The sequence below is a fragment of the Bombus fervidus genome, chromosome 15 (genome assembly GCF_041682495.2).
Source record: "Bombus fervidus isolate BK054 chromosome 15, iyBomFerv1, whole genome shotgun sequence".
NCBI lineage: Eukaryota > Metazoa > Arthropoda > Insecta > Hymenoptera > Apidae > Bombus > Bombus fervidus.
This window is the reverse complement of record NC_091531.1, coordinates 8,008,219-8,034,242: the sequence shown is the minus strand read 5'-3', so window position 1 is coordinate 8,034,242 and position 26,024 is coordinate 8,008,219. Positions and strand designations below refer to the sequence as shown.

The 26,024-nt window shown below is 35.9% G+C and overlaps 1 protein-coding gene and 1 long non-coding RNA gene across 2 annotated transcripts in view; both read right to left on the bottom strand.

Moving 5' to 3' along the window:
• Window positions 1-26,024, bottom strand: part of LOC139995213 (metabotropic glycine receptor) — a 168,289-nt gene that overhangs the window by 65,064 nt on the left and 77,201 nt on the right. The window contains exons 3-4 of the mRNA XM_072018449.1: window positions 16,977-17,100; window positions 16,697-16,840 (exon numbers count right to left, since the gene is read on the bottom strand). Of these exons, the coding sequence (XP_071874550.1) occupies window positions 16,697-16,840; window positions 16,977-17,100 (268 nt within the window). The remainder of the gene's footprint in view (window positions 1-16,696; window positions 16,841-16,976; window positions 17,101-26,024) is intronic.
• LOC139995236 (uncharacterized) lies at window positions 4,427-11,638 on the bottom strand. Its single transcript, XR_011801919.1, has 3 exons — window positions 11,359-11,638; window positions 10,914-11,178; window positions 4,427-7,470 (listed from the first exon to the last, which is right to left on the bottom strand). It is a non-coding gene; the product is annotated as an uncharacterized lncRNA (long non-coding RNA).

Genomic DNA, 26,024 nt, shown 5'->3' with positions numbered 1-26,024 from the left:
AAAAGAAGATAGAAAACTAGAAAAAAAGGATGATTATATTTGAAATAAAAGGTAGAAATGGAAAATTAAAAAAAAAAAAAGAATTAATTATTGTATGTGGAATATATTTTTAAAGAAATTAGGTAGAAATGGATTTTGAATGATATGTTTTAAAAAATGTCAAAAATATAAGAAATTATAGATTTATATTTTACACGTACTTGTATTATCTATATATTCATATACGTGATATGAGAAATTACATTGTATTATAATCAGGGTTCTAATTACACGATCTACTCCTCTTTTACATTGCCAAAAATGGATTAGATACTGTGCGCAATTTTAAAATTCTACATTTAAAATACCATAGAATACACGTTTTTATGGAAGCCAACGAACATAGTGTTCGAATAATCCACTGTAGAAAAAGACACGAGAAAAGTACTGGGAGAAAATATTTAAAAAAAAATACAAAAAGTACAGTATCAAGAAATATGAAAAATAGTATTTTAATCCAAAAGTGTCCACCATCGTTTTATTAAGATTTTACCAAAAATTCTATTCTACATTTCTATTTTGTCCATTGATGCTATATTATACGATAAATATATTTTTCCAATTCCAAGCACAATTATTATTATTCAAATTACAATTTCATATTGGTAAAAATTATAGACAATTCGGAATTTCACGTCAGAAATATATTATATTTTTTATAATTTGTATTTTATTAAAATCTTTTGTTTCGAATTTCCACTTTGGTGAGCGCTAGCGTTATCTCACTTCCACACGCCCCAACCTCTGTCCACTCGCACGCGCTCCAATATCTGTCTCTGTCTCACTCGCACGCGTCCAATATCTGTCTCTGTCTCACTCGCACGCGCTGCAACGTCTGTCTCACTCGCACGCGCTGCAACGTCTGTCTCAGTCACGCGCGTCACTGACCTCTCTTTTGCACACTAGCGCTGTCTCACTCAGCCGCATCACTGACCTAAAGCTCCTCCAACTGGTTGCCATTGAAGGGCGCTGAGCCAGCGGGTTTTTTTACTATACAGTAGGTCGCGCGTACGCACTTCCCGGAAGGAGTGGAAGGTGAAGCTTACTTTCAGGGATTTTAGCGGCACATCAATGGTAAACTTTAAAGCTGGATATCTCGAAAACGGAGCGACGTATCGACGTGAAACAAAATGGGTTTGAAAGAGCGTGATTTATGCTGTCTTTCAAGAGTGAAAAATTGACAATTCTCCTGATTCCCTGGCTCTTATTTTTCCGTACATCTTATTGCATTTTCTGCTCCTATCATCGCGGTTTTGTTATTTTTCTAAATGTCCGGATATCGTTTAAAGCCAGCAAATTAAATATAGAAGAATATACAAAACTAACGGATTTGTTAACAAATTTATTGCTGGTTTATGGATAAATATGAAGATATTCGATATTAAGAAACACTTAAACGCCATCAGAGGAATATTTAAAAAATACGTTTCCATAAAGCACTATATAAAAACATTTTCCATAAAAGAAATATTTGATGGTACCTGGATAAATTAATTTTTTCTAACTTCTAAATACACACTGTTTAACAAAAATTTATTTTACTGCCATTTTTAATAAATAACTTACTACACACGTTTCTTCCAAATTTCTCGAGCAACGCCTGTATTTCTAAAGGAGAGATTCGTATTCCATCGAGGAAGGTTTTAGTGGAATCGTACAGGTAGTAAATCACATAAACGCTGCCGTAAGCGACCATACGGCAATCGAATCGATTAACATTCGACGGCTATTCGCCACTTTCTTAATCCCATCGATAACCCATAATTCAACGAGCCAACCAACCGGACGGTTCATTAGCGGCCAATGTCAAAATCGGTGTCATGGAAACAAATGTGTGTCACGCCGTCGGAACAAATTTCTTCAGCCATAAGCGACCAAATGTGCATGATTACTTCCACGTAAATCCGTATGGCTACAAATCATAGCGTGGTAAATCGTATTCACGTACTGGACTTAAGTTCAGGAGAATTTATCGATATCACAAATCAACGACGATGCCATTATGGTTGAGGATGTTAGGGTCAAGCTAACTACGCCCAGTTGCCATTTCCATGCGTCGTGAATGGAACCTTATGGCGCATCTCATTGCGAAATAACATGTTTATGCGAAGAGAAGATTCTATTTCACCTGTTAAGATATTTATTTGTTTTCATAAGAAATTTATTTGCTACTTATATTTCTACTGATCTACTGATTTAGTGACGCGAATGGTGTCAATGATTTTACAATTTGAAACTATCAATGGTTCTTGACTCGAATTTTTCTTTAAGGGAAATATTCCTCCCAAAGAAAATTTCGAATTTTCCTCTTAATGAAAATCCTCTGGAATTTGTAATTTCCACAGAATGAAAACTTTCGGCTCCTAGGAATTGCAAAAAGGGAAATTCTCGGAATCTTCCCTTCGAGCAACATTTTCTAAAATTTTATTTTGCACGAATTAGAAATTTGAACATGCTAAAAGGGAAAATTCTAAATTTTAGAAGCTTCCAAAGTTTTCGTTAACTTAGTTTTTCTAAAGAGAAGACCATTCGAAAGGTGACAACTTTAAACTGTGAATTTCAAATTTCCAACATTCTAAATTCCAAATTACAGATTCCAAGGGTTTGAAACTTCAAATTCCAGCAAGTATAGGTTTCATAATTCAGAAACTTAAGATTCGCAATTTCAAAAATTCCAAGTGCCATATTGCAGAAATTTTGAATTCTAAATTACAGCAACTCCAACTTCGAAAAATCCAAAAAAGAAAAAAAAAGTACTTCTTCTATAAAATAAATTTTGAAAAAGAATATCTTGCACATTTATATGTTGTAGCTCATGTTAATGCAGATGATAATAATTTATTAGCAGAATGAAATTTCATGTATGGCATTAGCCAGACAAATTCAAATTCGAGAGACACGTCTCATATTTGCCAAGCTAATAATTAAATTAGTCTACGGAGTGGCATACCGTGTGTCTGTCATGAATTCCAACTGCTTCCTAGCATAATTGTTCGAGTATACAGACGAAACCTTGTCTAAGTTGTTTGGAATTACAGGGAGTAGAATTTCATGAAATTGTTGCCATGTTTACTGTTGATTATTACACACGATAAACAACGCAAATTGTTACGAAATTCTCCATATTTAATTGTACGATATTTAGATAACAATGTATGTATACGAAAAACAAAAAAGGAGAAAAATAAAAGAAACAATACTCTTCCAAATTTAGAGACAGGATGTCCTTAAAAAAAACTAAAAAATAAATTAGGTTTCTATAAAAGATTCTATATTTAAAAAAAGAAACAAAAATAAGAAGATACTTTGAACAATGTAAAATTATTTATCAGAGCATCAAATGTGAAAATTATTCCATTGCAAAAAAAGAAACAATATTCTTACAAATTTAAAGACAGGATACCTTAAAAAAAACTACAAAATAAATTATGTTTCTGTAAAAGATTCTATATTAAAAAAAAAAAATAAGAAGATACTTTGAACAATGTAAAATTATTTATCAGAGCATCAAATATGAAAATTATTCCACTGAAAAAAAAATAAAAGAAAAAATAATCTTCCAAATGTCAAGACAGGATGTCCTTAATAGAACTAAAAAATAAATTGTTTCCATAAAAAATTCTAACAACCTATATTTAAAAAAAGGAAAGAAGAAGATACTTTGAACAATGTGAAATTATTTATCAGAGCATCAAATATGAAAATTATATCACTGCAAAAAAAGGAAAAAATATTCTTCCAAATTTAAAGACAGGATGCCTTTAAGAAAACTAAAAAATAAATTAAGTTTCTATACAAAGTTCTAACAACCTATATTAAAATAAAAAAAGACATAAGAAGATACTTTGAAAAATGTAAAATTATTTATCAGAGCATCAAATATGAAAATTATATCACTGCAAAAAAAGGAAAAAATATTCTTCCAAATTTAAAGACAGGATGCCTTTAAGAATACTAAAAAATAAATTAAGTTTCTATAAAAGATTCTAACAACCTATATTTAAAAAAAAAAAGAAATAAGAAGATACTTTGAAAAATGTGAAATTATTTATCGGAGCATCAAATATGAAAATTATTCCATTGCAAAAAAAGAAACAATATTCTTACAAATTTAAAGACAGGATGCCTTTAAGAAAACTAAAAAATAAATTAAGTTTCTATAAAAGATTCTAACAACCTATATTAAAATAAAAAAAGAAATAAGAAGATACTTTGAACAATGTAAAATTATTTATCAGAGCATTAAATATGAAAATTATATCACTGCAAAAAAAGGAAAAAATATTCTTCCAAATTTAAAGACAGGATGCCTTTAAGAAAACTAAAAAATAAATTAAGTTTCTATACAAAGTTCTAACAACCTATATTAAAATAAAAAAAAGAAATAAGAAGATACTTTGAACAATGTAAAATTATTCATCAAAGCATCAAATATGAAAATTGTTCCACTGCAAGAAACAATTTATTATAATTCACGATATTTCTCTTCACTGATCTTTATATTCAAGCGAAAATATTTCACGAAAGAAACTACTTTTTCTTCTTGGACAATGTTTTTAATTATTCTTTCAACAAACAGATGTTACTATCCACGTTGGTGTGTGACACTTTGACTTGTTTGTCTGCGTTCACCGCCTGCTTCTGTTCAACGATGTAATAAGACTACGAGCACTTGAACGCGAGCTTTGTTGCAATTTTAATCCCTCGGATCGTGTCGAGTTCGTTAGCCAGATTATTAACACGTCCGCGAACGGAACGAAATTTACTCTTAATTGAACTGGTGTAACATTTCGAAACCGTGTAGCCAAGTTAATTAAGAGCTTGTTTTTTTAAGCGGATAGAATTCCAAAGAGGGATAATAGAGTGGAAAATAGCTGTGAGATTTATGAAACGCCAGTCAGACACCTAATACTCTTTCTGAAACTATTAAAGGGTGGAATTAGTTTATCAGGCGGAAAATAGAATTCGAGTGTTGATTAATTATTGTTTTACAGCGAAATTGTGAAAGTTTATTAAATTGGAGGCTGTTCGATCGAGCGGAAATCTTTTCACGTGGCATTTCGGAGAGTTGGAAAATCTGGGATTTTCTTTTAGAAAAAGTGCAAGGGATTTTGGTCTAAAATTTGGCTGTCATATATAGAATTGTATGGAAAATATCTGGGAATTTTTTCGTGAAAAAAATAATTAGTTTATATAAAGTTTATTTCTCACAAATATTATTAACTTTAATTTGTCCATCAGGCAGGAAGAAGAAAAATTTTAACTAAATGTTAATCTGGACGATCGTTCGCTTCATCTGGACCCAATTAAGCTCTCTTTATTTAGTTCATGGAAAATCGAATTTGCCTAAACGCAAGCAGAGTCACGTGACAATGATAAAAATAATATTGTGTTCTCTGAAATTTTATTAAAATTCACGAACCAAAATTGTAACGCTATCCTGCCAATGAAAAACCATACATAGCAGCAATAACAATAACGCTAACAATAAATTTTATGAAAATTTCGAATAAAAAATTGTCAGAAAAATTTCGAGCTGGTCGAAACGCGAAAAAAAAAAGAATAAAAGCAGCTGCTGAAAAGTGTTGGGAGGTGCAAACAGGCGGACTAGAAGCGAACAGCGTAAGTCAGCTAATGGAAATCGACGAGAGGCGGCAACTTTCGCATTCGCCAGTGAAATGGGTCAATCACTCGCGCGACCTTCCCGCTCAACGCGTCGTAAACATCTGTGACAAGCCGAAACGATGAAACAATTTACGTTAACAATACACTTACGTATAGAATTCGAACCGTTGACTCCGCAATGCCATGAATGATGATAATTCAAATAACATTAGGACGACAATGCTTTGGGAAGCTGGCAAAAGTGATTAGAATTCAACGAAGCACGGTTTAAATGGTTTTCTGGTTCGTTTGGTCGATCAATTGATAATCCACAGTGATGTTCGTGGCCGATACAAGGGGAAAAAATCGATTAGAATCGGACAAGCGACGGGGATTAGTAGAATAGGGTCGCGTATGGTCGGACAAGTGGATCAATCAGTAGAACAGCTCGCCCCTTCGGTCGACAGGTGGCCACGTCAGTGGAACAAGCAGTTTATGGTCAAACAGTGGTTACCTTTCATGGAATAGCAAAGAAAAATGATAGAACCGAATGTCTTTACATCCCATGCAGGCTTTTAAGTATATTTTAACACACAATATTATTTTTCTACTGTAATAAGTGAGGAATATAAGAGAATAATATTATAACTAAAATTGTACAAAAGTGTTTTCTACGAGATTTCTGTGATTCTCAGTGAATCAGAATATGCTAATAATAGCTAGGAAGAATTAACAAGCTAGGAAATATATTCTCTTTGGATGATATTCCAAGATAAGTATACTTATCAAATAGAAGGCTACGGAGGAAGAATATGACAAGTTGCTCATCTTTCAGATAGCAGCAGTTTCCAAGTTCAATTTAAAATTGTCAGTTAATCACGTTAACAAAATTGTTTGCGCTAAATTGTTTGTTCACCCTCTCTGTAATTATAAAACTATTACTTATCATAATATTAACACTGTTATCTGTGTCCTATCAATTTCACTTCTTCATCGACTATCCATCTTCAGTCTTAACAAATCCTTCCCATTTTTACCTCCTTTCACAGTTCATTTTATTTTATATTATTCAGTGAAAAACGTCTATTAAAATCATCCAATCGATAGAAGCATACCCATATCGCATTATTTTTTCACCAAGAACACGTTCGATGATGAGAAAAATATCTACAGCTACACTGGTAGACAAACATTGGCAAGACTGTGGGCACCGTATGGCTTTCTTGAACAGTTTCAATCTGACAAGATTGATTCACGAGTCTCGCTTAGATGGATAGCAAATTCTCGTAGCAATGGTTCGCTTGTCATAGGTACTCGTCAGCCGATGAGATTGCACGTCAGAAAGACACGGTGGATTGGAGACAGAGGTGACACGGGAATCGAACGGTGGCCCTGGCTGGTCGGTGATCGTTCGATATTGCAAGCTTAGTGTGTCTGTTCACTGTGACAGCGTGTCATTTCTGATTACGTCGCAGGCATTCTGACTGAAGTTTAACGCAAACCGACGCATACCCTGCGCTACCGCTGATTGCCTTCTGATTGGAATTCGCTTGTCGACGATATCGAGAGGCCTGGCCACCGCGGTCTCTGCTCTAACTAGCTAGATATCTAACCTACGGGGAGGTTTTAACGATAGATCGTCGACAATCAGATACCTTCGTCCAATAGTCCCACTAATCTCTCAGAAATTAGACATCGCAGCTTGCATCTGGTATATTAGCTCCTAATTGATATCAATGGGACACTGAGGATTTTCGCTCAGGTCAGTGGATTCTTGAGTGCCTCGCTGAATTCTTGAGTATCTCCCTTTATATTGTACTTTGTATCCTACGGAGCAACAATTGTTAGTCATTTTTATGAAATACAAATTAAATAGTTTGGAACTGTTGACCAAAGCTCATACTTAATCGAATGACAACAGTCGAGGATGAAGGCTAGAACTGACACAAGGCTTTTCTTGACTTTCGGAAGATTTTTAGGATTCTCGAAGATCCCAGATCTTTATCCGCGTATTTTACAAATAAATCATCCGAGTTTACAAGAGCCCACGAAATATGCAAGATTTCTAGGAACAATTACGAATTACAAATTTTGGCCAACTCTGGTCCGAAGGCTTCTGTGAGAGCCTGGCTGTCGAGGAGACGTCGACGAATTGATAATTGATTTTGGTGAATTGCATCGACCAATAGGGATTACCAGTCGCTATGGTAAATGGAATCGTGAATATTCTCGCATGTAGGAATTAGCTTCTGATTCCAAGAGAATAAGCTGAATTGGACAGGAAGTTGGGAAGATGGTTCATGAGAATAGGCTCGGGCCAGATTTTTGTGTCAGTAGTCCTGTAACGATTTTAAAAGGACCAAGCGAACCTCGCACCCTTCGTTGTCCCGATTCTCAGAGATTTTACAACTACGGTGAGCAGTCACGTGAAACAAGGAAGAATCTGAATGGGCTTTGAGTTATTATAAATTCCGGTTAAGAAGTGAATAAGAACTCAATTATAGGGTGGACCCCAGAAAGCTGTGAAGTCTTAATACCGTACAGAATTCTGGTTCTTTGGAAGTTTCAATCTCGATTGTAGCGAAGTTGTGGGGAATAAAGGAAGGCTTGAGTCAGATTTGGATTAGATCCCATTTATGTTTAAAGGTTCCAGGTCAAGAAGCGAATTCGGCCCGGGAATCTAACGTATGGAACAAAGGATTAATATAGAGGATTTAATATTCCAAGTGAAATAAAATAAGTGGAATTCTAAGTGAAACGAGAAATGAAATAACTTGATGCTTGTCAGCTGAAGAACGGATAGAAGCTGTAGTAGAATTTTATAACGTCGATTCGAGCACAACTTCCGAATAGTTGGCAACTTACTCTAAACATTGGAATACTTCGATGTTAGCAAATTTTATAAGAAAGCTGAGATCGCGCAAAGTAGAAGGAAATTCTAAGTGAAATTCTTCCTGACAAGAAATTCTTCAATCAGATGAATACATTTTGGATACGTGTTTTAATTTTCACAGTAGAAGCACGTGAGAAAACAGAGTTTCAAACGAACTTCCACCGGAACCATTGTCGATCAACAATAGCCCACAATCTATCCACGATCTATCCATTCTGACTTAAAGGTCAGGTCTGAAAATGGCAGCTTTCCAATTGGATGAAACAAACGAAACGAGGGAACAACAAAAAGTCACCAGAAGCGAACAGAAACGAGGATCATAAAGACGAGGAACGTAGAGGGGAACATTAACAGACAAATGACAATGATTCTTTTCAACGATACCCTTGGTGACGTCTATGCGACCCGTTTCACTGGCAACGTCCACTAACTAGGAAAACGAACGAAAGCAAAACCGAATCAACTGGCTTTATCGTTCTGTTTATTGTTCGGGCATTATTTCGCCGAAACAAAACATGGTTCGTCGACTACGTGGAGGAAAAGGGAAAAGTAGAATTGTCTATGCGGAGGAAACTGAAGAGCTCGCAACGACGATAATTGAGGGGCTGCATCGAATGGTCTTGCATCACACTCTTCTCGAAATTTCGTTTTCTCTCTCGAGAGCTGCTCTGTTTTTACGATCTTTTTCCAAACATGGGAACTGTTGCTAGTAGTATGCGATGACACATTGCTTTTTCTTGGGAACACGGCGACCTAGTTTGACACACGTTTGTGACGGATAGCATCATCGGTACATGAGATTTTATATTTTTGCCAGAGCTTTTTCAACGAGTGAGCTTTGTTTCGGATTGTACCGAAGGAACCAGAACAAACTGTTCTTCATTTTCCGTCTAATCTGACAAAATCCAAACTAACCTAAACGTAGACTGTGAACGATCTAGACCCTGTTGGATTTAGTTTCCTTTTAAATTTATCACGAAACCCAAATACAAATCTAACCCAAATCTAAGTTATACATGATCTCAATTTGAGATTCCATCATTTCTCTTGTCATCGCTAATTTCCCATTTACGATGGAAATGCTCTTGACCGATGGTACAATGTCCAAACTCTAGTCTCATAGTAAGTATCAGCATTTGATTGTCAACCGTCAGAAATTCTCACACGTCAATCTTTTATTTCAACTATCGGAAACTGTGCTCAGAAAACTAATCGAAGAATGTGCATCTATAGAAAATAATGTAGCCAATTCAAAATCGAGCTATCTCGAAAATCCCTAGAGTTCAATTGACCGTACGATAGGAACCTGCCTTACCGGCTGAGTCGTCGATGAAAAGATCTCATTTCATACGTCACACTAACCATTCGATGCGACGGGTCGACGAATTAATAACGTTTCGCTGAAACGCCAATGGGAAATCGTTTCGCCGTCCGGCGCAGGTGCGCTCGTCAAACCGGGCACATAACTCCGGATGACAGTGCGGATGACAGCGTAGCTGCTGTCGATATCCATTTTCGCGCGAAGGAACGAACGAATCGACAGACTGTCCAAGCTTCTATACGCTGGCCGTATAGGGTGCTCGAGAAAAATGGCGTTTGACCGAATAGCAGCCACAAAATGGTGAACCTTGGTCGTAACTATCGCTGCACAAATGATTTATGGGAGATGTTGAGGCGTTGTTCATGGAAAAGAGATTGGAAAGTTCCTCCGGGTTGGCAACTAAGTGATTGCGGATTTTGTCAATACCGCCTAATGAGAAAATCCGCAATCACTTAATTGCCAACACGATTGCCAATCCTAACCTTTGGAATTTTTTTCTCGTGTCAGCCATTCAAAAATTACCAATTTCCTTTAATCAGATGTTTATACGCGTTCGTAGTTTTGCTATTATAGAGTCAAAAATTAAGACCATAACCTTTACAGTTTCTTCTATCTAACCTTTGTTGAATGTTGGTCGTAACTAACCCTGAGGCGTTTCTCTATGGGAAAAATATTAAATTTTCTTTGGAGATGAAGACTTACATGTTAACCTTTGGAATTTTCACTATGGAAAGACACTGGATAAATTGTCGTAATCGTTGGAATTTAGCAACTGCATAAATCAAGAATAAATTAGAAGTGAACTGCTGCGTTAACGCGTCATGGGTTCTTAATAGGTTAAGCGTAATGAGGTTCAGAGAATCCTTGGAATAGATTTCCAACTAGTCACGTGTCACGCCAAGTTATTCACCACGACCAACCACAAATAACCGCGGAATATTCTGCTGCGTCGCGTTCAAGTTCTCGAAGGAATTTCTGCGCCCAAAGGGCTCCGTACACGCGTCTAGGGAATATTATCGGAAGTTACGAAGGAATCTAGTAACTTTTTCGTTTTACCACTCGGACGAAAAGGACGATAAGCATTCTGCTTCTTGGGCGTTCGAATAATTTTCTGTCGATTAAGATGACGGGTTCTCGATAATCCGTGGTTCCAATCCACAAGTTTAATTCACTTTCGTCACAGACGATTGAACGTGGATAGCGACTCGCTAATGAATTCTGCTGCTAACTACGATTTCGTTCCGAAACTCGTATCCGTTGTTTTCGCGAAAAAGTTTCTCAGAAACGAGCCACGAAAAAGCAAGCGAAGAATCACCTGAAACTCGATATCCAGCGTTAGCGTCGTGTACTTAACAGCGCAGCTTCATGCAAACGGCCTTATGGAGGACACGATAGTTGTTCCTCTGGCACGTTGCCACGGAATTCCGCATATTTTCATTCAACGAGAAAAAATTATACTTTCGGAAGCATTTTTTCCCTTCGCTTTTTTTTCTGAATTTACCACACTTCAGGGATTAATTTAGCCTCTGTAGAGCTGTATAAATGAAATAATTTCTATTGCTTTCCAACACGATAATTTCTTCTTCTCTTCGTTTCGTTTTTTCCTTTTTCGTTCCTTTCCTTTCTTGTTCTGCGGAATGGAGAGATTCTTGGGTAAAGTTGCAAGGCTTGCTCCAATTTTTAATGCAGTCGTACGATCGTTACGATGATTCAAGAGCCTGCAGTGTCCCTATATCAGTTGTTATTGTTAGCTCGTTACTAGGTAGTTTAATTTTCTTCTTCTTCTTCTTCTTTTTGTGTGTGTGCGTATTATACATTTGATTTCGTTATATTATATTAATATGCAATATAATTTTTGTAATTTTTTAAATTATAGAATTCCCTTTTGCGTGTCTGATTTGTATGACCACTTACTTTATTTACGTTTGTTCAATGAAGTTCATGCAACTAGTTTGGAAGAAATTTGAACAGATTTTCAGTAGTTTAAATAAATAATGACCTAGCAAATAAAAGCTATGTAATCCCACAAAATATCCCACTTTTCTATCATCTCACTGCAATACCTTTATACGCAAAATTTATGATCCAAAAAAAAAAAAAAAAAAATAGTGCAACTGTAAAAAGCCCATACATAGCTGCACTAGCGAAAAGAGTAGCTTCTATTTTTAGATTTTTATCTCAGTTTTTTTTTATTTCCTTTTTTTCAATTCAGAAAATACACGTGACAATTCTATGGGGCACCCTGTCTAATCATAGATTCAACAATTTGAAAGCTCTATACACGTCTAGCGAAGGTCCTTTCAATTTTTTCTTTTTCCGCTAGTGTCTTGTCACCTTTTATCAATTAATTGAAACAATCATTTTTCTTGTTCGATTATTGTCACGCGGATATTATTTAAATAAACTATCTGAGAAACAACCGTTTAAAGTAAAATATAATTAAAGTAAAATATTAATTGAATTATATTTAAGAAAATATCACATCAAAGTAAAATATTTAGAAAACGAATGTTTGTTAAATTAAAAGAAAGATTTATCCATAGTTGGATAATTTTGCCAAGTTATGAAAATATTAAATAAAATATTAAATTTTGTTATATAAAATGTGATTAACATAATATATGATATTAGAGAAAAATATTGCTCAAACTATGGAAATACTATTTCTATAACATAAAATATTTGACAAATATTTATAAATGTTTATTTATTAAATAACTAGTAAAACCTATCCATCTCCACTTTTAATCGATCCCCAAGGATTATTGAAAGTTTCTCGTTTTATTTCTTTCGCGACATTTCCGTCGTACATGCGACTGTTTATTTATTTTCTTTTTTAACAGAAATATCGGCAAAATACGTAGACACGTGTGATTATATACAGGATAGAATAAAATTGGCACGGTTATTTGGTTTTGACAGAAAGGAAACGATTGTTTCAAGTTTAACGCGAGTTTGACGTTCCCTCGATTAGATGGCCGTTCAAAAAATGTAAAGTTTGAGACGAAGAATTGGGTCATTTTTTCCCTCCCCGCTCACGTCGTCTGTGACGTGCAGTTCTGGATTACGTGACAGGTTAATGGAAAATATGAGAACGAACAGAACCAGGCCGAGTTTTGTATCGCGTTTGCTATAAAGTAATTTTCATAGCTCGCGTGATTTCCCCTTTCACGGTGTTGCAAGGGCTCCATCCTGACCGATTGCCTTCGTATAATTTAAACAGCGATATGGATCTTTCACTAAAAATGGTTCCGAGGTTTCTCCTTGAAATTTCTGTTTTTTCCTTCTTCTTCTTCTTCTTCTTCTTCAAGTTGTTGAGAAAGATGTGAAATAAAAATAAATTGCGTCGTCGAGGCTTTTATAGCGCATAGCCAGGCTGCTATTATTAGCCTGAAATTACTGCAAAACGGTGCATTTTGTTATCAGGCTTGTCAACTTGTAGAGAATTAGTTAAAAAGTAATTTTCAAAAATATGTAGCTGATAGTGGAGAAATATTAACGTTCATGGTGTCAATTACATTAACTGAATTGAGTGAACTGTTTCTTTAAACAATCCTTTAAATCTGGTCAGACAATGATTTGTAGTAAATTTTTCAAGAATATTTCACTATACTATATCTAATGTACAACATGAAGAATTTTTGATGAATTAGTATTACAAAATTTAATCGTTTCAGAAACACAAGAAATTTGAGAAAAACACAATGCAATTTGAACTAAAAATGAAGAAACTTGAAACGAATATTGGAAAACTCAATTATTCTAAGAATATTACAAACATACTGTGTGTAATGCCAACGATACTTCAAAAACATTTCATCGTGCAAGAACTGGAAACACGAAATATGCAAAATTCCCAACCGATACCCTAAATCCTAGCCATTTTCAGAAGATCGCGAAGCTTCATTGTTTAAAACGCGAATAACTATAAACGTAGCATCTGCAGTCCTACACAATAATTTCTCATGGTACTCAAGCGAAAGCAAGTAGAAATCCCACTATTCTCTCATATTGTCTTCCACGGTATCTGCATTTATGTTCATCTTTGCGTGGAGCTCGTTAAAATCAGCGATTTCTCCTTCAGTGTCAAATACGGTTGTCCTTTTACGCTAACCGTGAAATCAACAGATTTGGCCCTTTTCCTCTTAGCACATTAATTCCTCTCAAGGCTCAGCCTTTCATGGAAACTCACGATCCCTGGTCATTTATCAACAATTGCAAACGACTTCTAACAAATCAACACCACATAGCTAAGAAGGTACAATATGTCGATGTTTTAAGTTCCATGGCAACTGGCTGACTAAAAGGGATCAACGTAGTGTGAAGGAAGCGTTTGATATACAGTGAGATTTTACTTTGTCTGTATGCAAATTCCTTGCACGAATCAACGTCTAAAAGTCCATTTCCATTCGGTTGATCTAATTAGATAAAAGTGTGTTTCCTCAGTAAAGGACTGTGCAAATGAATAAAAGAGACTCCGGTGTTCTAACACGTGGTATCCCAGCGATGCAACATCAACGAAAGAGCTTGCAGGTTCACAAATTGGTAATTAAACGAAGCCACCATCGTCTGCATTCTCTTGTCTGACCCAGGGACATCTAAAATCACCCAAATTTCCATGAGAAATGGCCAATCGTGATAGTCTCACTGTTCAATTGCTCCTAAATACATAAAAATTCATGTTCTACCACTTACCACCTTCTTACATCTCCTTCAGCCAATCCAGAAACCCTTCGGATCCATAAACCAAGCTATAAATCCCATACACGTCTAACAATCAACCTAATTCGATCCACCTTGAAAGAAGCCAACCATGAAACCAGCTGACCAAATTATTCTATGTTAGCTTTGAGTTACGACCGCAATAAATTAGCTGCAGGTTGGCTCATGATCCCAGTCTGTCTACCAATCACCAGCTGTCCCATTCCAGTCGCCTAATTCGGCGACTCGGTGGTCTGTAACGTTCGCCTAACACCGGCATAGTATAGTCGTCCACGTTGGAACTAGGTGCCGGAATTGTTTCAAATGGTCAGGTCCGTGGATCGTGTGCAGCACTTTCGTTTCACCAGGGATTAGTCGAACACTTCAAAAGGAACCGACGAATCAGCAACGTGTTCTGTATTTCGTTGAGGACAAAAGGGAATCACCGGTCTTGGTCGTAGGCGACATAAAGTTCTTGGGATCTATTTGATGGCGACAAATGAGAAACGCGGCAACCAGACTGCGGATAAGTTAGAATTGCTAGAACGTTGGGTCCATTTTTGTGGACTTAGGGGAACTTGACTAGCAATTGCTAGTCTCTGCAAGACCCGATTTAAAGCCCTTAAAACTCCACGACCGATAAACATTTTTATTCATATCTGATGTACATTAATATATGATCTGAGAGTTTCTAAATTGGCTGAAGAGAAGATGACGAAGAGCATGGATTCTTATATATTGGATTGGCAACTAAGCGAAACCCAATATTTAGAAGAAATTTAAGAGCAATTAAAATTACCAGTTGATAATTTACCATTAGAGATTTATAGAAGTAATTTGTGTCAAGTAATCGAGTCAATAATAATTAGCGAACTATAACTCTCTATGTGCTTGGAAGAATCTCAACGTGGGTTCAGCACGATGACCGTCAAAATGTTCAATTGCTAATTCCATTTGACAAAATGTCTATTCTACAACAATACCATCTCTACGAATTTCTTCTTCTCGCTAGCCTGTATGTTTTATTGCAAACATTTACTGAAAAATGTTACTCATGAACCGACCTGGAGTCACTTGAACAATGGCAGTGTCTACGCTCTAATTGGGTATTGAAGCGTTTCTCTTTCCTTGGCAGTGATCTCGCTGCCTCTCCAGAACTGTGCAAGAGCTATCCACGAAACTCCTGACTCAACATTGAGAGACACCTGAAGAGGTGGAGAAGTTGGGTCTTGGAAGAAAGAGGCAACTCCGGATGCCGAAAGCAACGTGCTATCTTATTCCCTCGAATTTTTCCATCTCTTCATCTTTTGCGCAAGAGACCACAATCCTGAAGTTTTTCCAAGTTTTTGATCAACAGAGGAACAAGACACAAGGAGGGATTCAGAGGTGTTTAACCAGACTAAGAACCCTCGAGCAACCGGCAAGCCGATTTACAGTGGAGCTGCTTTTGAAGATCCTCGCAGGAAAGAATATTCTGTGACCTGGAACTAATCGGCTGCTTACCCTTGTACATGATTTTTAGTCAAAGCCACGAGACACTGATAAATTATCAGTGAAGAAGCTGTCTTGTAATTTGTCTGAGATTCCTTCGCAGCTCGTTACAGGTCCAGAAGAATTCAAAGTAGTTGGAGAAAATTATTAATAGTTTGTTTTTGGCGGTTTCTCTGGATGATCCAAAATAGCCTGAGAATTTCTTAACATCTCTTTTACTTTCCTAAAAATAGTTTTAAGCAGAGCAGTTTTTAAAGGAGATTCATTATGGTTTTAAGAGTGGATTGAAGAATAGCTATAGTTTGTCAAGGTATTTGGGATTCTTCTTTTTTCTCCAGCTTTTCCAAGATAGTTTAAAGCGATTCTAGGCTTTTTTTATTAACATTTTATTGAACTTTTAGGAACAGTTTAAGAAAAGAATTTCTGGGAATGGTTGGGAATATTTTCAGACTTAAGAATAGCCTAAGAGAAGAATTGTTGAGGATTTGTCAAGACTTTAAAGATAGTCTAAAATATAATAATCTGAAATATAGTGTAAAGCACAAACTGTGCTTTCTTAATTTCATAAACAATCCATATCAACTGAATGTATAAAGGGCGAAAAATAATATAATTTTCAAGTACTTCTTTTTGCTTGAAAAACTTACCATCATCAATTTCTCGTACTCTTCCTCGATCACGGTGCCATTGTAGTATCGGTTGATGGACTTGGTGTCCGGGTAATAAAAGCCACGTTTGCAGATGCATCGGTAGCTTCCACGACGGAACCCAAGTCCTGGGATGGCGATGCACTGCAATTGAAAAATCGCAATTAGACCTGAACTTCATCATCGTGGCTTCGTTCAATTCCAAATAAAATATTAAATACCTGATGAATAATATAATGAATGATACAAGCTAACAATTTTTATAAATAAATCCACTAACCTCGGTGGTGCGTTTCTTGCATTTGTCACTGGCTGCAAAAATGTTCAATTGAGTGGATCCTGGTGGCAGGGGGCACTGATCTATGTCAAGTCTGCGTAAATCAATGTCTATTCCACTTGTCCCTCTGAAAAAAGATGAAAAATACGAAATTATTCATACGATTGTCTACACACATTTTTCACATAACCATCTTTCAAGAACAATTGACAAAATGTATTAATATAAAATAAGAAGCGAGGTAAATTGCTAAGTAGATAGGACGTAGATAGAGTCAAAGTGGCAATGGTTATTCGCTATGACAGGTTGAACCAAAGGGTAGTGGTAATTGACTGAAAGTCATAGTGGAGAGAGGACAAGGTTATTCCTATCGAAATTCATGCTTGTGACCGGCATAATGGACGGCAGTGTCAAACGACGAAGCATGCCACGCGTAAAGCTATTGATCGTTGCATCGCTTTATTGTGCAATAAAGCATAGTTAACGTCTGTTCCGAAAGTGAGCATCCTCTTGCCTGAAACACAATATTCTAGACTTGAGTAAGGCTTATTTTTCAAAATCAGGAAAAATGAGTCAGAAAAATAGAAAGATTCAATTGACATCTTTTCACATCCTCTGTTTCAGTTATCGTTTTTCTATACTCAATAGGATTATATATATATAGTGAGTATAGAAAAACGATAACTCGAACAAGCTTGGACATATTAATTGGACTGATTGAACAGTATAATTAGCAAACGTGAGTCGAGTATATTACACGAACTGATTATACGAATAAATTGCCTGATCCATAACACAAACTATCGATTTTACTATGATCCTTGGATTTTAATACTTCCATGTAGATTTTATTTTGAAAAAGATTTACAACGTTTTAGGAATTGCTAGCTTTTCATTTTCCATTATTTTCCTTTTTTTTTCGTTTGAAGTTTCCTTTATTTTCTTCTCTTTTCTTTCAATTTTTCTATGTTTTTCATTTTCTTTCAGTTTCCCTGTCCCAGGATTTCCCTTAATTTTCTTTCATCTACCTTACTTTTCCTTAATTTTTCCACTAGTTTCCTTTTCCTAACTCGCAATTTTCCTTTGTTTGCCTTTCCTCTACTTTAAATTTTCCATTGATCGATTTCCCTTCTGTTAGCTTTAAATTTCCCTCCCCTTTATTTTCAATTTTCCTTCCCTCGCCTACTAATTTTCCATCGCCTTCCCTAAATTTCCCTTCCTTTCGTTTCCTTTTATTTTCCTTCAGACTGTTCCATCTTTCCCTCGCCTTTTCCATTTCCCTCTTCCATTTCTCAATGCTGTCTTTCACTTGTTAATTTCCTTCCCTCTGAACTACCCTTTTATGTGCACTTTTACGATCGCAGAAACGCATAAAAGTATACTTTGCAAACGTTCATGCACGCACGTTAAAAAAGCCTGGCTGACTCTCATGTCGCGTAGCTGTGACAGACACGATGCACCTGTTCAAATAAAATACCTGTTATAGCGCGGCGTGGACCACGGAACGTGGGCGTTGATCAATTTACTTCGCCTCTGTGAAGCACGTGCTCTGTATCGCTAATGACAAGACGCGAGTTACAACCAGTGTATGCAACGGGACCAGCAATATTCATTACAGTAGTAACAGAACAGACACGAGTTTGGCAACAGCGTTATCAGTTATGGTGACAGTATCCATTGACAGAGCAAACTTTGCTGTATGAATTTAATTCTTCATTTCTCATCGCGGCTTCATTAATCGCTTAGTGATGACGAGTACATCAGAAGGTAGAATGATAACAGGTGGATGATAGTCTTGATTTTGGACCGTGTTTTTTTTTTTTTTTTTTTTACAAATAAATAAGGCACGAGTGAAAAAGGATGGTATTGGGTTGACAACTAAGTGATTGCGGATTTTATCAATACCACCTTATGACAAAATCCGCAATCAGTTAGTTGCCAAGGCAATATTACTCTCTCGTCGTTTGAAGAAGCTTTGGATATCGTTAGAGGAACTTTGACATTTTTCCACAGTTTGAAATGTTCTTCTCAAGATTTTTTATTGGCCGTTTGAATAAATTTTTAATTAACCAAACCAATTTTTCAATTGAGTATCGACCGTGGCATTTACTTACAAGCCATGCAATGTAAACTTAATTAATTAATGGAATTGGCAAATATCAAATAATCGAAGAAAAACACTGTAGCGTTTCGTCTGAAAAGTTTCCTTTCGCGGAAAATGAATTTTATTTTGCAAATGTTTAACAGGTAAAAAATCCCTTTCCATGGGAAATGTTTTATCGTCTTCCAGTGTGGAAGTTTGCAAATCGTGAAAAGATTCTTCTTTCAGCGTGATTTCCAATTAACCTCAATTTCCCCTAATTAACCTAATCTATGGAAACGGGACTCCATGTATTCAAGGCCAGTTACGAATTAATTCAATTATTACAAACCTGTGGACTTTCTCTGTAAACTCTGACTTGCTCGATTCCAACGATAAAACGAATGCAGAATTTTCCAGTCTGCTTGTAAAACGATAGTCAAATTCGATTTGTTCGTTTATTCTGAACGCAACACTAGCGTGCAACACGTCAGGCATTTTCTTGCATGATCGTGAAATTTCGATTCGTTTATGCATAAAGGCATCGACTTCAGAGCCAATTATCGAAATTAATCCAGTCGATTCACAGAGATTTCCACCGGGAGTCGGAAATAGGATAGATAATTAAGCTTACGCGTAAAATTCGGACTCCAAACTGCTAATTATCCCGGAATAATGCAACTGAAAATAATGCAATGGCGCCGAATAAAGGGAATATCTGATCTTCAGTTTTCTAGAGTTTGAATATGTTCATTTTAGGTTATGTTTTAGGTGTTGTATGTTATTAGCTCCATTATCGCAGTAACGTTGAAAAGTTATTTGTTGGTTGTGCGTGTCGGCTTTCTCAGTTCTATGATAGCGGTGAAATTAGTTCCGTCCGTCTAGCTGGAGTGCAGCTTGAAACTAGCCATGCTTCATTTTCTCTTGTTTGAAGGTTAGTTTCAGTCAAGTTTCAACTGTTGCAAAACCACCAAATTTGTGTAAAATTAACCATACTTAGTTGGCCTAACTCAAAACCTCATTTAATTGTACTTAATTGCACTTAATATAAACTTAATTTGAAGTAACTTTGACTGCATTTAACTTACATCTGAATGTACTAAACCAAAACCTAACCGTATTTTATTTTATTTCAATATATCTATATATCAAAAATCTTAACACTATCTGCCTGATCTTGCTAGTCTGAACACTACCTGCCTGATATCACTAGTTCGAACATCATTCGTCTGTTCTCGCTAGTCTGAACACTATCTGCCTGATCACGCTAGTCTCAACACTATCTGTTTGTTCTCGCTAGTCTGAAAACTACCTGCGTATGATCTCACTAGTCTGAAAACTATCTGCCTAATCTCACTAGTCTGGACACTATCTGTTTGTTCTAGCTAGTCTGAAAACTACCTGCGTATGATCTCACTAATCTGGACACTATCTGTTTGTTCTCGCTAGTCTGAAAACTACCTGCGTATGATCTCACTAGTCTGAAAACTATCTGCCTAATCTCACTAGTCTGGACACTATCTGTTTGTTCTCGCTAGTCTGAAAACTACCTGCGTATGATCTCACTAGTCTGAAAACTATCTGCCTAATCTCACTAGTCTGGACACTATCTGTTTGTTCTAGCTAGTCTGAAAACTACCTGCGTATGATCTCACTAATCTGGACACTATCTGTTTGTTCTCGCTAGTCTGAAAACTACCTGCGTATGATCTCACTAGTCTGAAAACTGTCTGCCTAATCTCACTAGTCTGGACACTATCTGTTTGTTCTAGCTAGTCTGAAAGCTACCTGCGTATGATCTCGCTAGTCTGAACACTATCTGCCTCATCTCACTAGTCTAAAAACTATATGTCTGATTTCACTAATCTGACTTCACTGCATTGAACGTGATTTGAAATCACGAAGAATCGATGAAGTGAGATGACATCTTACATATTTCAGACATATTTTCTTTGTCAAAACTGAATTAAAGAATTTGAATAATATTTAATATGTATGTAAGCATTGTAAATATTTATAAACAATTCAAGGTTCCCAAAATGCATAGAATGCACGTACTGTAAAAAGACCTGTCACATGTCCAAGCGATAAAAGAAAATTTGAAATTGACAAACTGTGAATTTTACTAATTTTTCTACTATACAGATACTACTATACCATTCGATAGCTATCATCTATTTCTACATATTTATTCATTATATTTAAATACAAATTCATCTTGCACCATTTATAAAATTATCATATTGTTATCTTATTTTCCTTACTATGTTGCTATTTTATATTTGTTATTCTATAAATTTTCTTTTGTAAACCACTGGTATGATACTCATTAGAATATTTACCAGGCTTCAGCGCTATTTGTTTAATTATATAAAAATCCGTACTGTAATTTTAATTAAACGAAGGAAAGGTTAAACAGCAAGGAACGAATGTACATAATCTGGGTATTCGCTAAACACCAGGAAAGACAACTTGGTCGTCCGGCTGCAATTAACAATTAATCAAGCATCCCGTTGCTCTTTAGCTTCATTCAACGAAAGCGTCTAATCCTTCGTTCCTCCAGTTGCGTTCAGTGAAGTTAAATTCACCGTGTTCGAGGAACGTTCCCACTGGACTAAGAAAATAACAAAAGGGAATTGTTCGCGAAGCGTCTGACAGTAAAATATTCGCCGCAAGGCAAAGGATTATAAAAACGTGAATACCAGCAGTGAAGATGCATGACTATGCTTCCGTTTTGAAACCGTGGACCTTCTGCTAGACTGCGGAAAAATAATAACCAGCCACGCGATGCCTTCGCTATACGGCGAGAGAAGCGGACATGGGACGTTTCACGCTATTATGAAGTGCTATTATACGTTGTACCTCCCTTTTAATCATTTCTTTAGAACAAAATTTCCTTATTATATTAATTCTCTATTGTTGAATTAAACATAAAGATCGTTTCTTCTACTGTCATATTGTGTTATTAGGCTTGGCTGATTAATAGCAGATCTGCTCTACTTATTCCTGAATAAATGATACCTTCTAATATTAATATTTACATTAATATTTATTAGGAAATTTATATTTGCCATACTAATGCTTTCATAATATTTTTCAAATGAAAGTTGGTTGCTGAACTAGTTTTTGATTAGTAAATTAAATAAAAAGTTTGTTTGTACTACTTGTTGTACAGTTTCATTGAGCTTGGCTGATTAATAATAGATCTACTCTACTTTTATTGCGAAGAAACGACACATTCTGTTATTCGGATTAATATTTGTTAGAAACTTGTTAAACTACCGTCTTCATAACTATTTTCCGACGAAATTTCGTTATTATGGCCGATACGTAACTGACTTATTCCACTGGTTTCACTAGTAACTGACCCATCTCCTTTGTCTGTCCAGTAACTAACCTATTCTCCTTGTCCGGTTAACCATAAGAATTGATTGCTATCGGCTGATTAAAGATTGACACATTCTCCTTGACCACAAAATAACAAATACTAGCAAGAATCAGATATTGTGGCTGGTAACTGAAATATTCCCTCGTCTGATCAATGACTGATTTATTCTTCTAATTTGATTACTAAGAGGTCACGTCACCTGTCTGACTAATAATTTACTTACTCTCCTTGACCGACAAGTAACAGATACTGCTCACCTGCCTGATTAATAACCAGCCTATTTCACTAATCTGACTAACCAATGACCTCTTCCACCTGACTAGCCAATGACTTACTTATATTCCTTATCTACTGGTAACCGACCATGTCACCTGTCTGGCCACTAACGTTACCATTTCCCTTGACCGACAACCACCTGAGTTATTCTACTCGTCTATTCAATAATTGACCTATTCTACTTCTTAGACAGTTGCGTGGATATCAGCTGGAACTTAGTGGCCTTACAGCTCGAATTAACTTTATGTCTTTGAAGTTACCAGTTGAAACTCTTCTTTCAATGAATAAAAATACAAATTCGTTCAATAGCCAAATCGATCAGTTCCTTTTTCTGCACATCTTTTCAGTTGTGTAACAGGCTCCAAAATTTCAATACAATTTCTTAATGCTAATTATAGCATAGTCTGTTTCATCTGTTATGTTGTACTATATATATTTAATATTACATTTTAAACATATATTACTCTCAATATTACAGTATCGTGGAAGATGACAGATATATTAAGTAATAATAAAATTACAAATTACAATGAAGAATATCTACAAATACAATACGATATTTATGATTTTGTATTACCATAAAATATGCCACACAGATAGGAGTACCGAAAAAAAATATCTTTTCATACCTAACATTATTTTCCTTCATATTAATTTTCCGCTAAGAGATCAATCTTTAATAATAACAACTCCAATTAATCCATCAGTTAAATAACGTTAAAGAATTCATACTAAATTATTCACTGATAAATTATAAATATTCCTCAAGTTTTCTCAAACTATCAGAGCTTATTAATGACAAAATATCTTTAAAAACCCTACGACTTCCACCAACTTGACAGGATCATCATTTCCCACTTGCCAATTTCAGTTTCAAATTTCCTTAGGGCTCGGAACGAATTTCATGGTAAAATTATTTCATCTGTCCTCCCGTAGAATTTTTTCATTATTTTATTTTTGATAAATGGTAGTTCGCTGGCTGGTTTGGTATCCGCTACCGGTCGGAATTACAGCGTGGAAAATGGGAGAGACGAGCAGGGACGATGGCCGTAATTCCCGCGAAACGAGGGATCGAAGGAAAATCGTGCAACTGCGGTGAATACGGTAAACCAGGGGTTACAGGGAGCCGAGCATCGAGTATGTTAATTCGCGCCGTCCAGGCAAACCGCCAATCGGTGTACGAACCGTTAAACTTCCACTGATAATGGTCTTGCTGGCACTTACGTGTAAGTGAAATGCGAGCAATGGAATTTGACGCCGTTTACGTTCCTTCTCAGCCTCATTTTCATCCAATTTCCTCAAAAACTATCTACCCTCGATGTATCTCCTCAATACGATAATTTAACAGTTGCACTACTTGCATTAGTAATTTTTCTCGATTTAGCTGTTGATCTTTTTTTTTGTACAGGTGTTATTGCGAATTAATTATATAATATTCATTTTCATTTCCCATTTTTTCTTTCTACTATTTTTTTTTTTTTTTTTTTTGTTAAATAGTAACACAACCTCTAAAAGTTTATTTTCAACGTTAAGAAGTTCGACGTTAGGAGCGCGGTTAATGCAGCGTTAACGGTCGCATTTTTCATAATCCACGTTACCACAGCTGAGACGACGTTTCTCGCATCTGTGGACCGGAAGTTGCAGCAAAGACTTTCACAGAAGAGAGGGAAAGAAAAGCGGTGTTTACGTGGCAACGGTACTGCTCGTAAATCTTCCGACCTTTGATTTATATTGTCATGGAAATGGGAGACGAACGGTGTCCTCGACTGGTACCAACCCGATTTACAGCCACGACGGTTCTCATTGTCGCGCTTAAAATATTGCTAATCGAAAACGACCAACATGACAGGATCACATCATGCGTTCGAACATGATTTTCAAACATACGTATTTACAAGTATTTATTTATATCATATATATGTGTGTGCATGAAGAAACTAGTATGATTAATACATAATTATTTTATTACTAGTATCATTAATATATAATTACTTTATTCTATAAATATATATAAATTATTATATTATAATATACAATTATATTATTAATATTATACATTTATTATTGGGTTGGTAATTAAGTGATTGCGGGTTTTATCAATGCCATCTAATGACAAAATCCGTAATTACTTAATTGCCAAGGTCAACCTAACCTCAAACTGTCACTCGACGAGGCAGAAGGGCATCAAACTGATAATTGTGATATTGCCAAACCAATAATTCCTTTATAACGATTTATATTATTATTATTATTATTTATTTGTACAATTTTACAAAATCGTAGAAAGTACTTTATTAAAATGAAGCGAAAATAATTCTGGTCAGCCTCTTGCACCGAACACATCGCTATGAATGAAATGAAAATGATACAATATCAAAGAATGTGATGATGATTACGGATTTTATCATTACCATCTAATGACAAAATCCGTAATCACTTAGTTGCCAAGGCCAACCTAACCTCAAACTGTTACTTGACGAAGCAGAAAGGCATCAAACTGATAATTATGATATTGGGTTGGCAACTAAGTGATTGCGGATTTTGCCATCACCATCTAATGCCAAATACGTAATAACTTAGTTGCCGAGCCCAACCTAACCTCAAACTGCCACTCGACGAGGCAGAAAGGCATCAAACTGATAATTACGATATTGCCAAACCAATAATTCCTTTATAACGATTTATATTATTATTATTATTATTTATTTGTACAATTTTACAAAATCGTAAAAAGTAATTTGTTCAAATGAAGCGAAAATAATTCTGGTCAGCCTCTTACACCGAACACACCGCTATGAATGAAATGAAAATGATACAATATCAAAGAGTGTGATGATGCAGCCAGCTACGACAAACTTCCTGGTTCCAGCTACCATCAAAATTTAATTAAACTTGCTCAAACCACCTTCTACGTCCACCCCCACTTGAATCGCACTTCAACCGATTTCTCGCCCCGTTTTACCCGCAAGAGAAGGATTCCTTTTATCCGTTTAACTCGAAAATCTCGACTCGTCTACTTCTTGCGATCCAGGCCGATTGGGAAGGACGAAGTTAAGAGTAGCTGGGCAATTATATGGCGATCAGAGTGTAAATTAGCCCAGAGCTGGAGATAACAAGCAGCTAAAGAAGGGTGAAATGAAATTCTCTTTTCGTTGCACCACTTCCCAACGACATTTGCATGAAACAAACTTCCCTCTGCAAATGGCACATCGCGTTTACATTTCTTTCTGTTCGTTAAAAGTCTCTGATTGGAACGTTCGAACTTTCCTTCCTCTTATTTCCTGTTACTTCCTCCATCTTTTTCTTT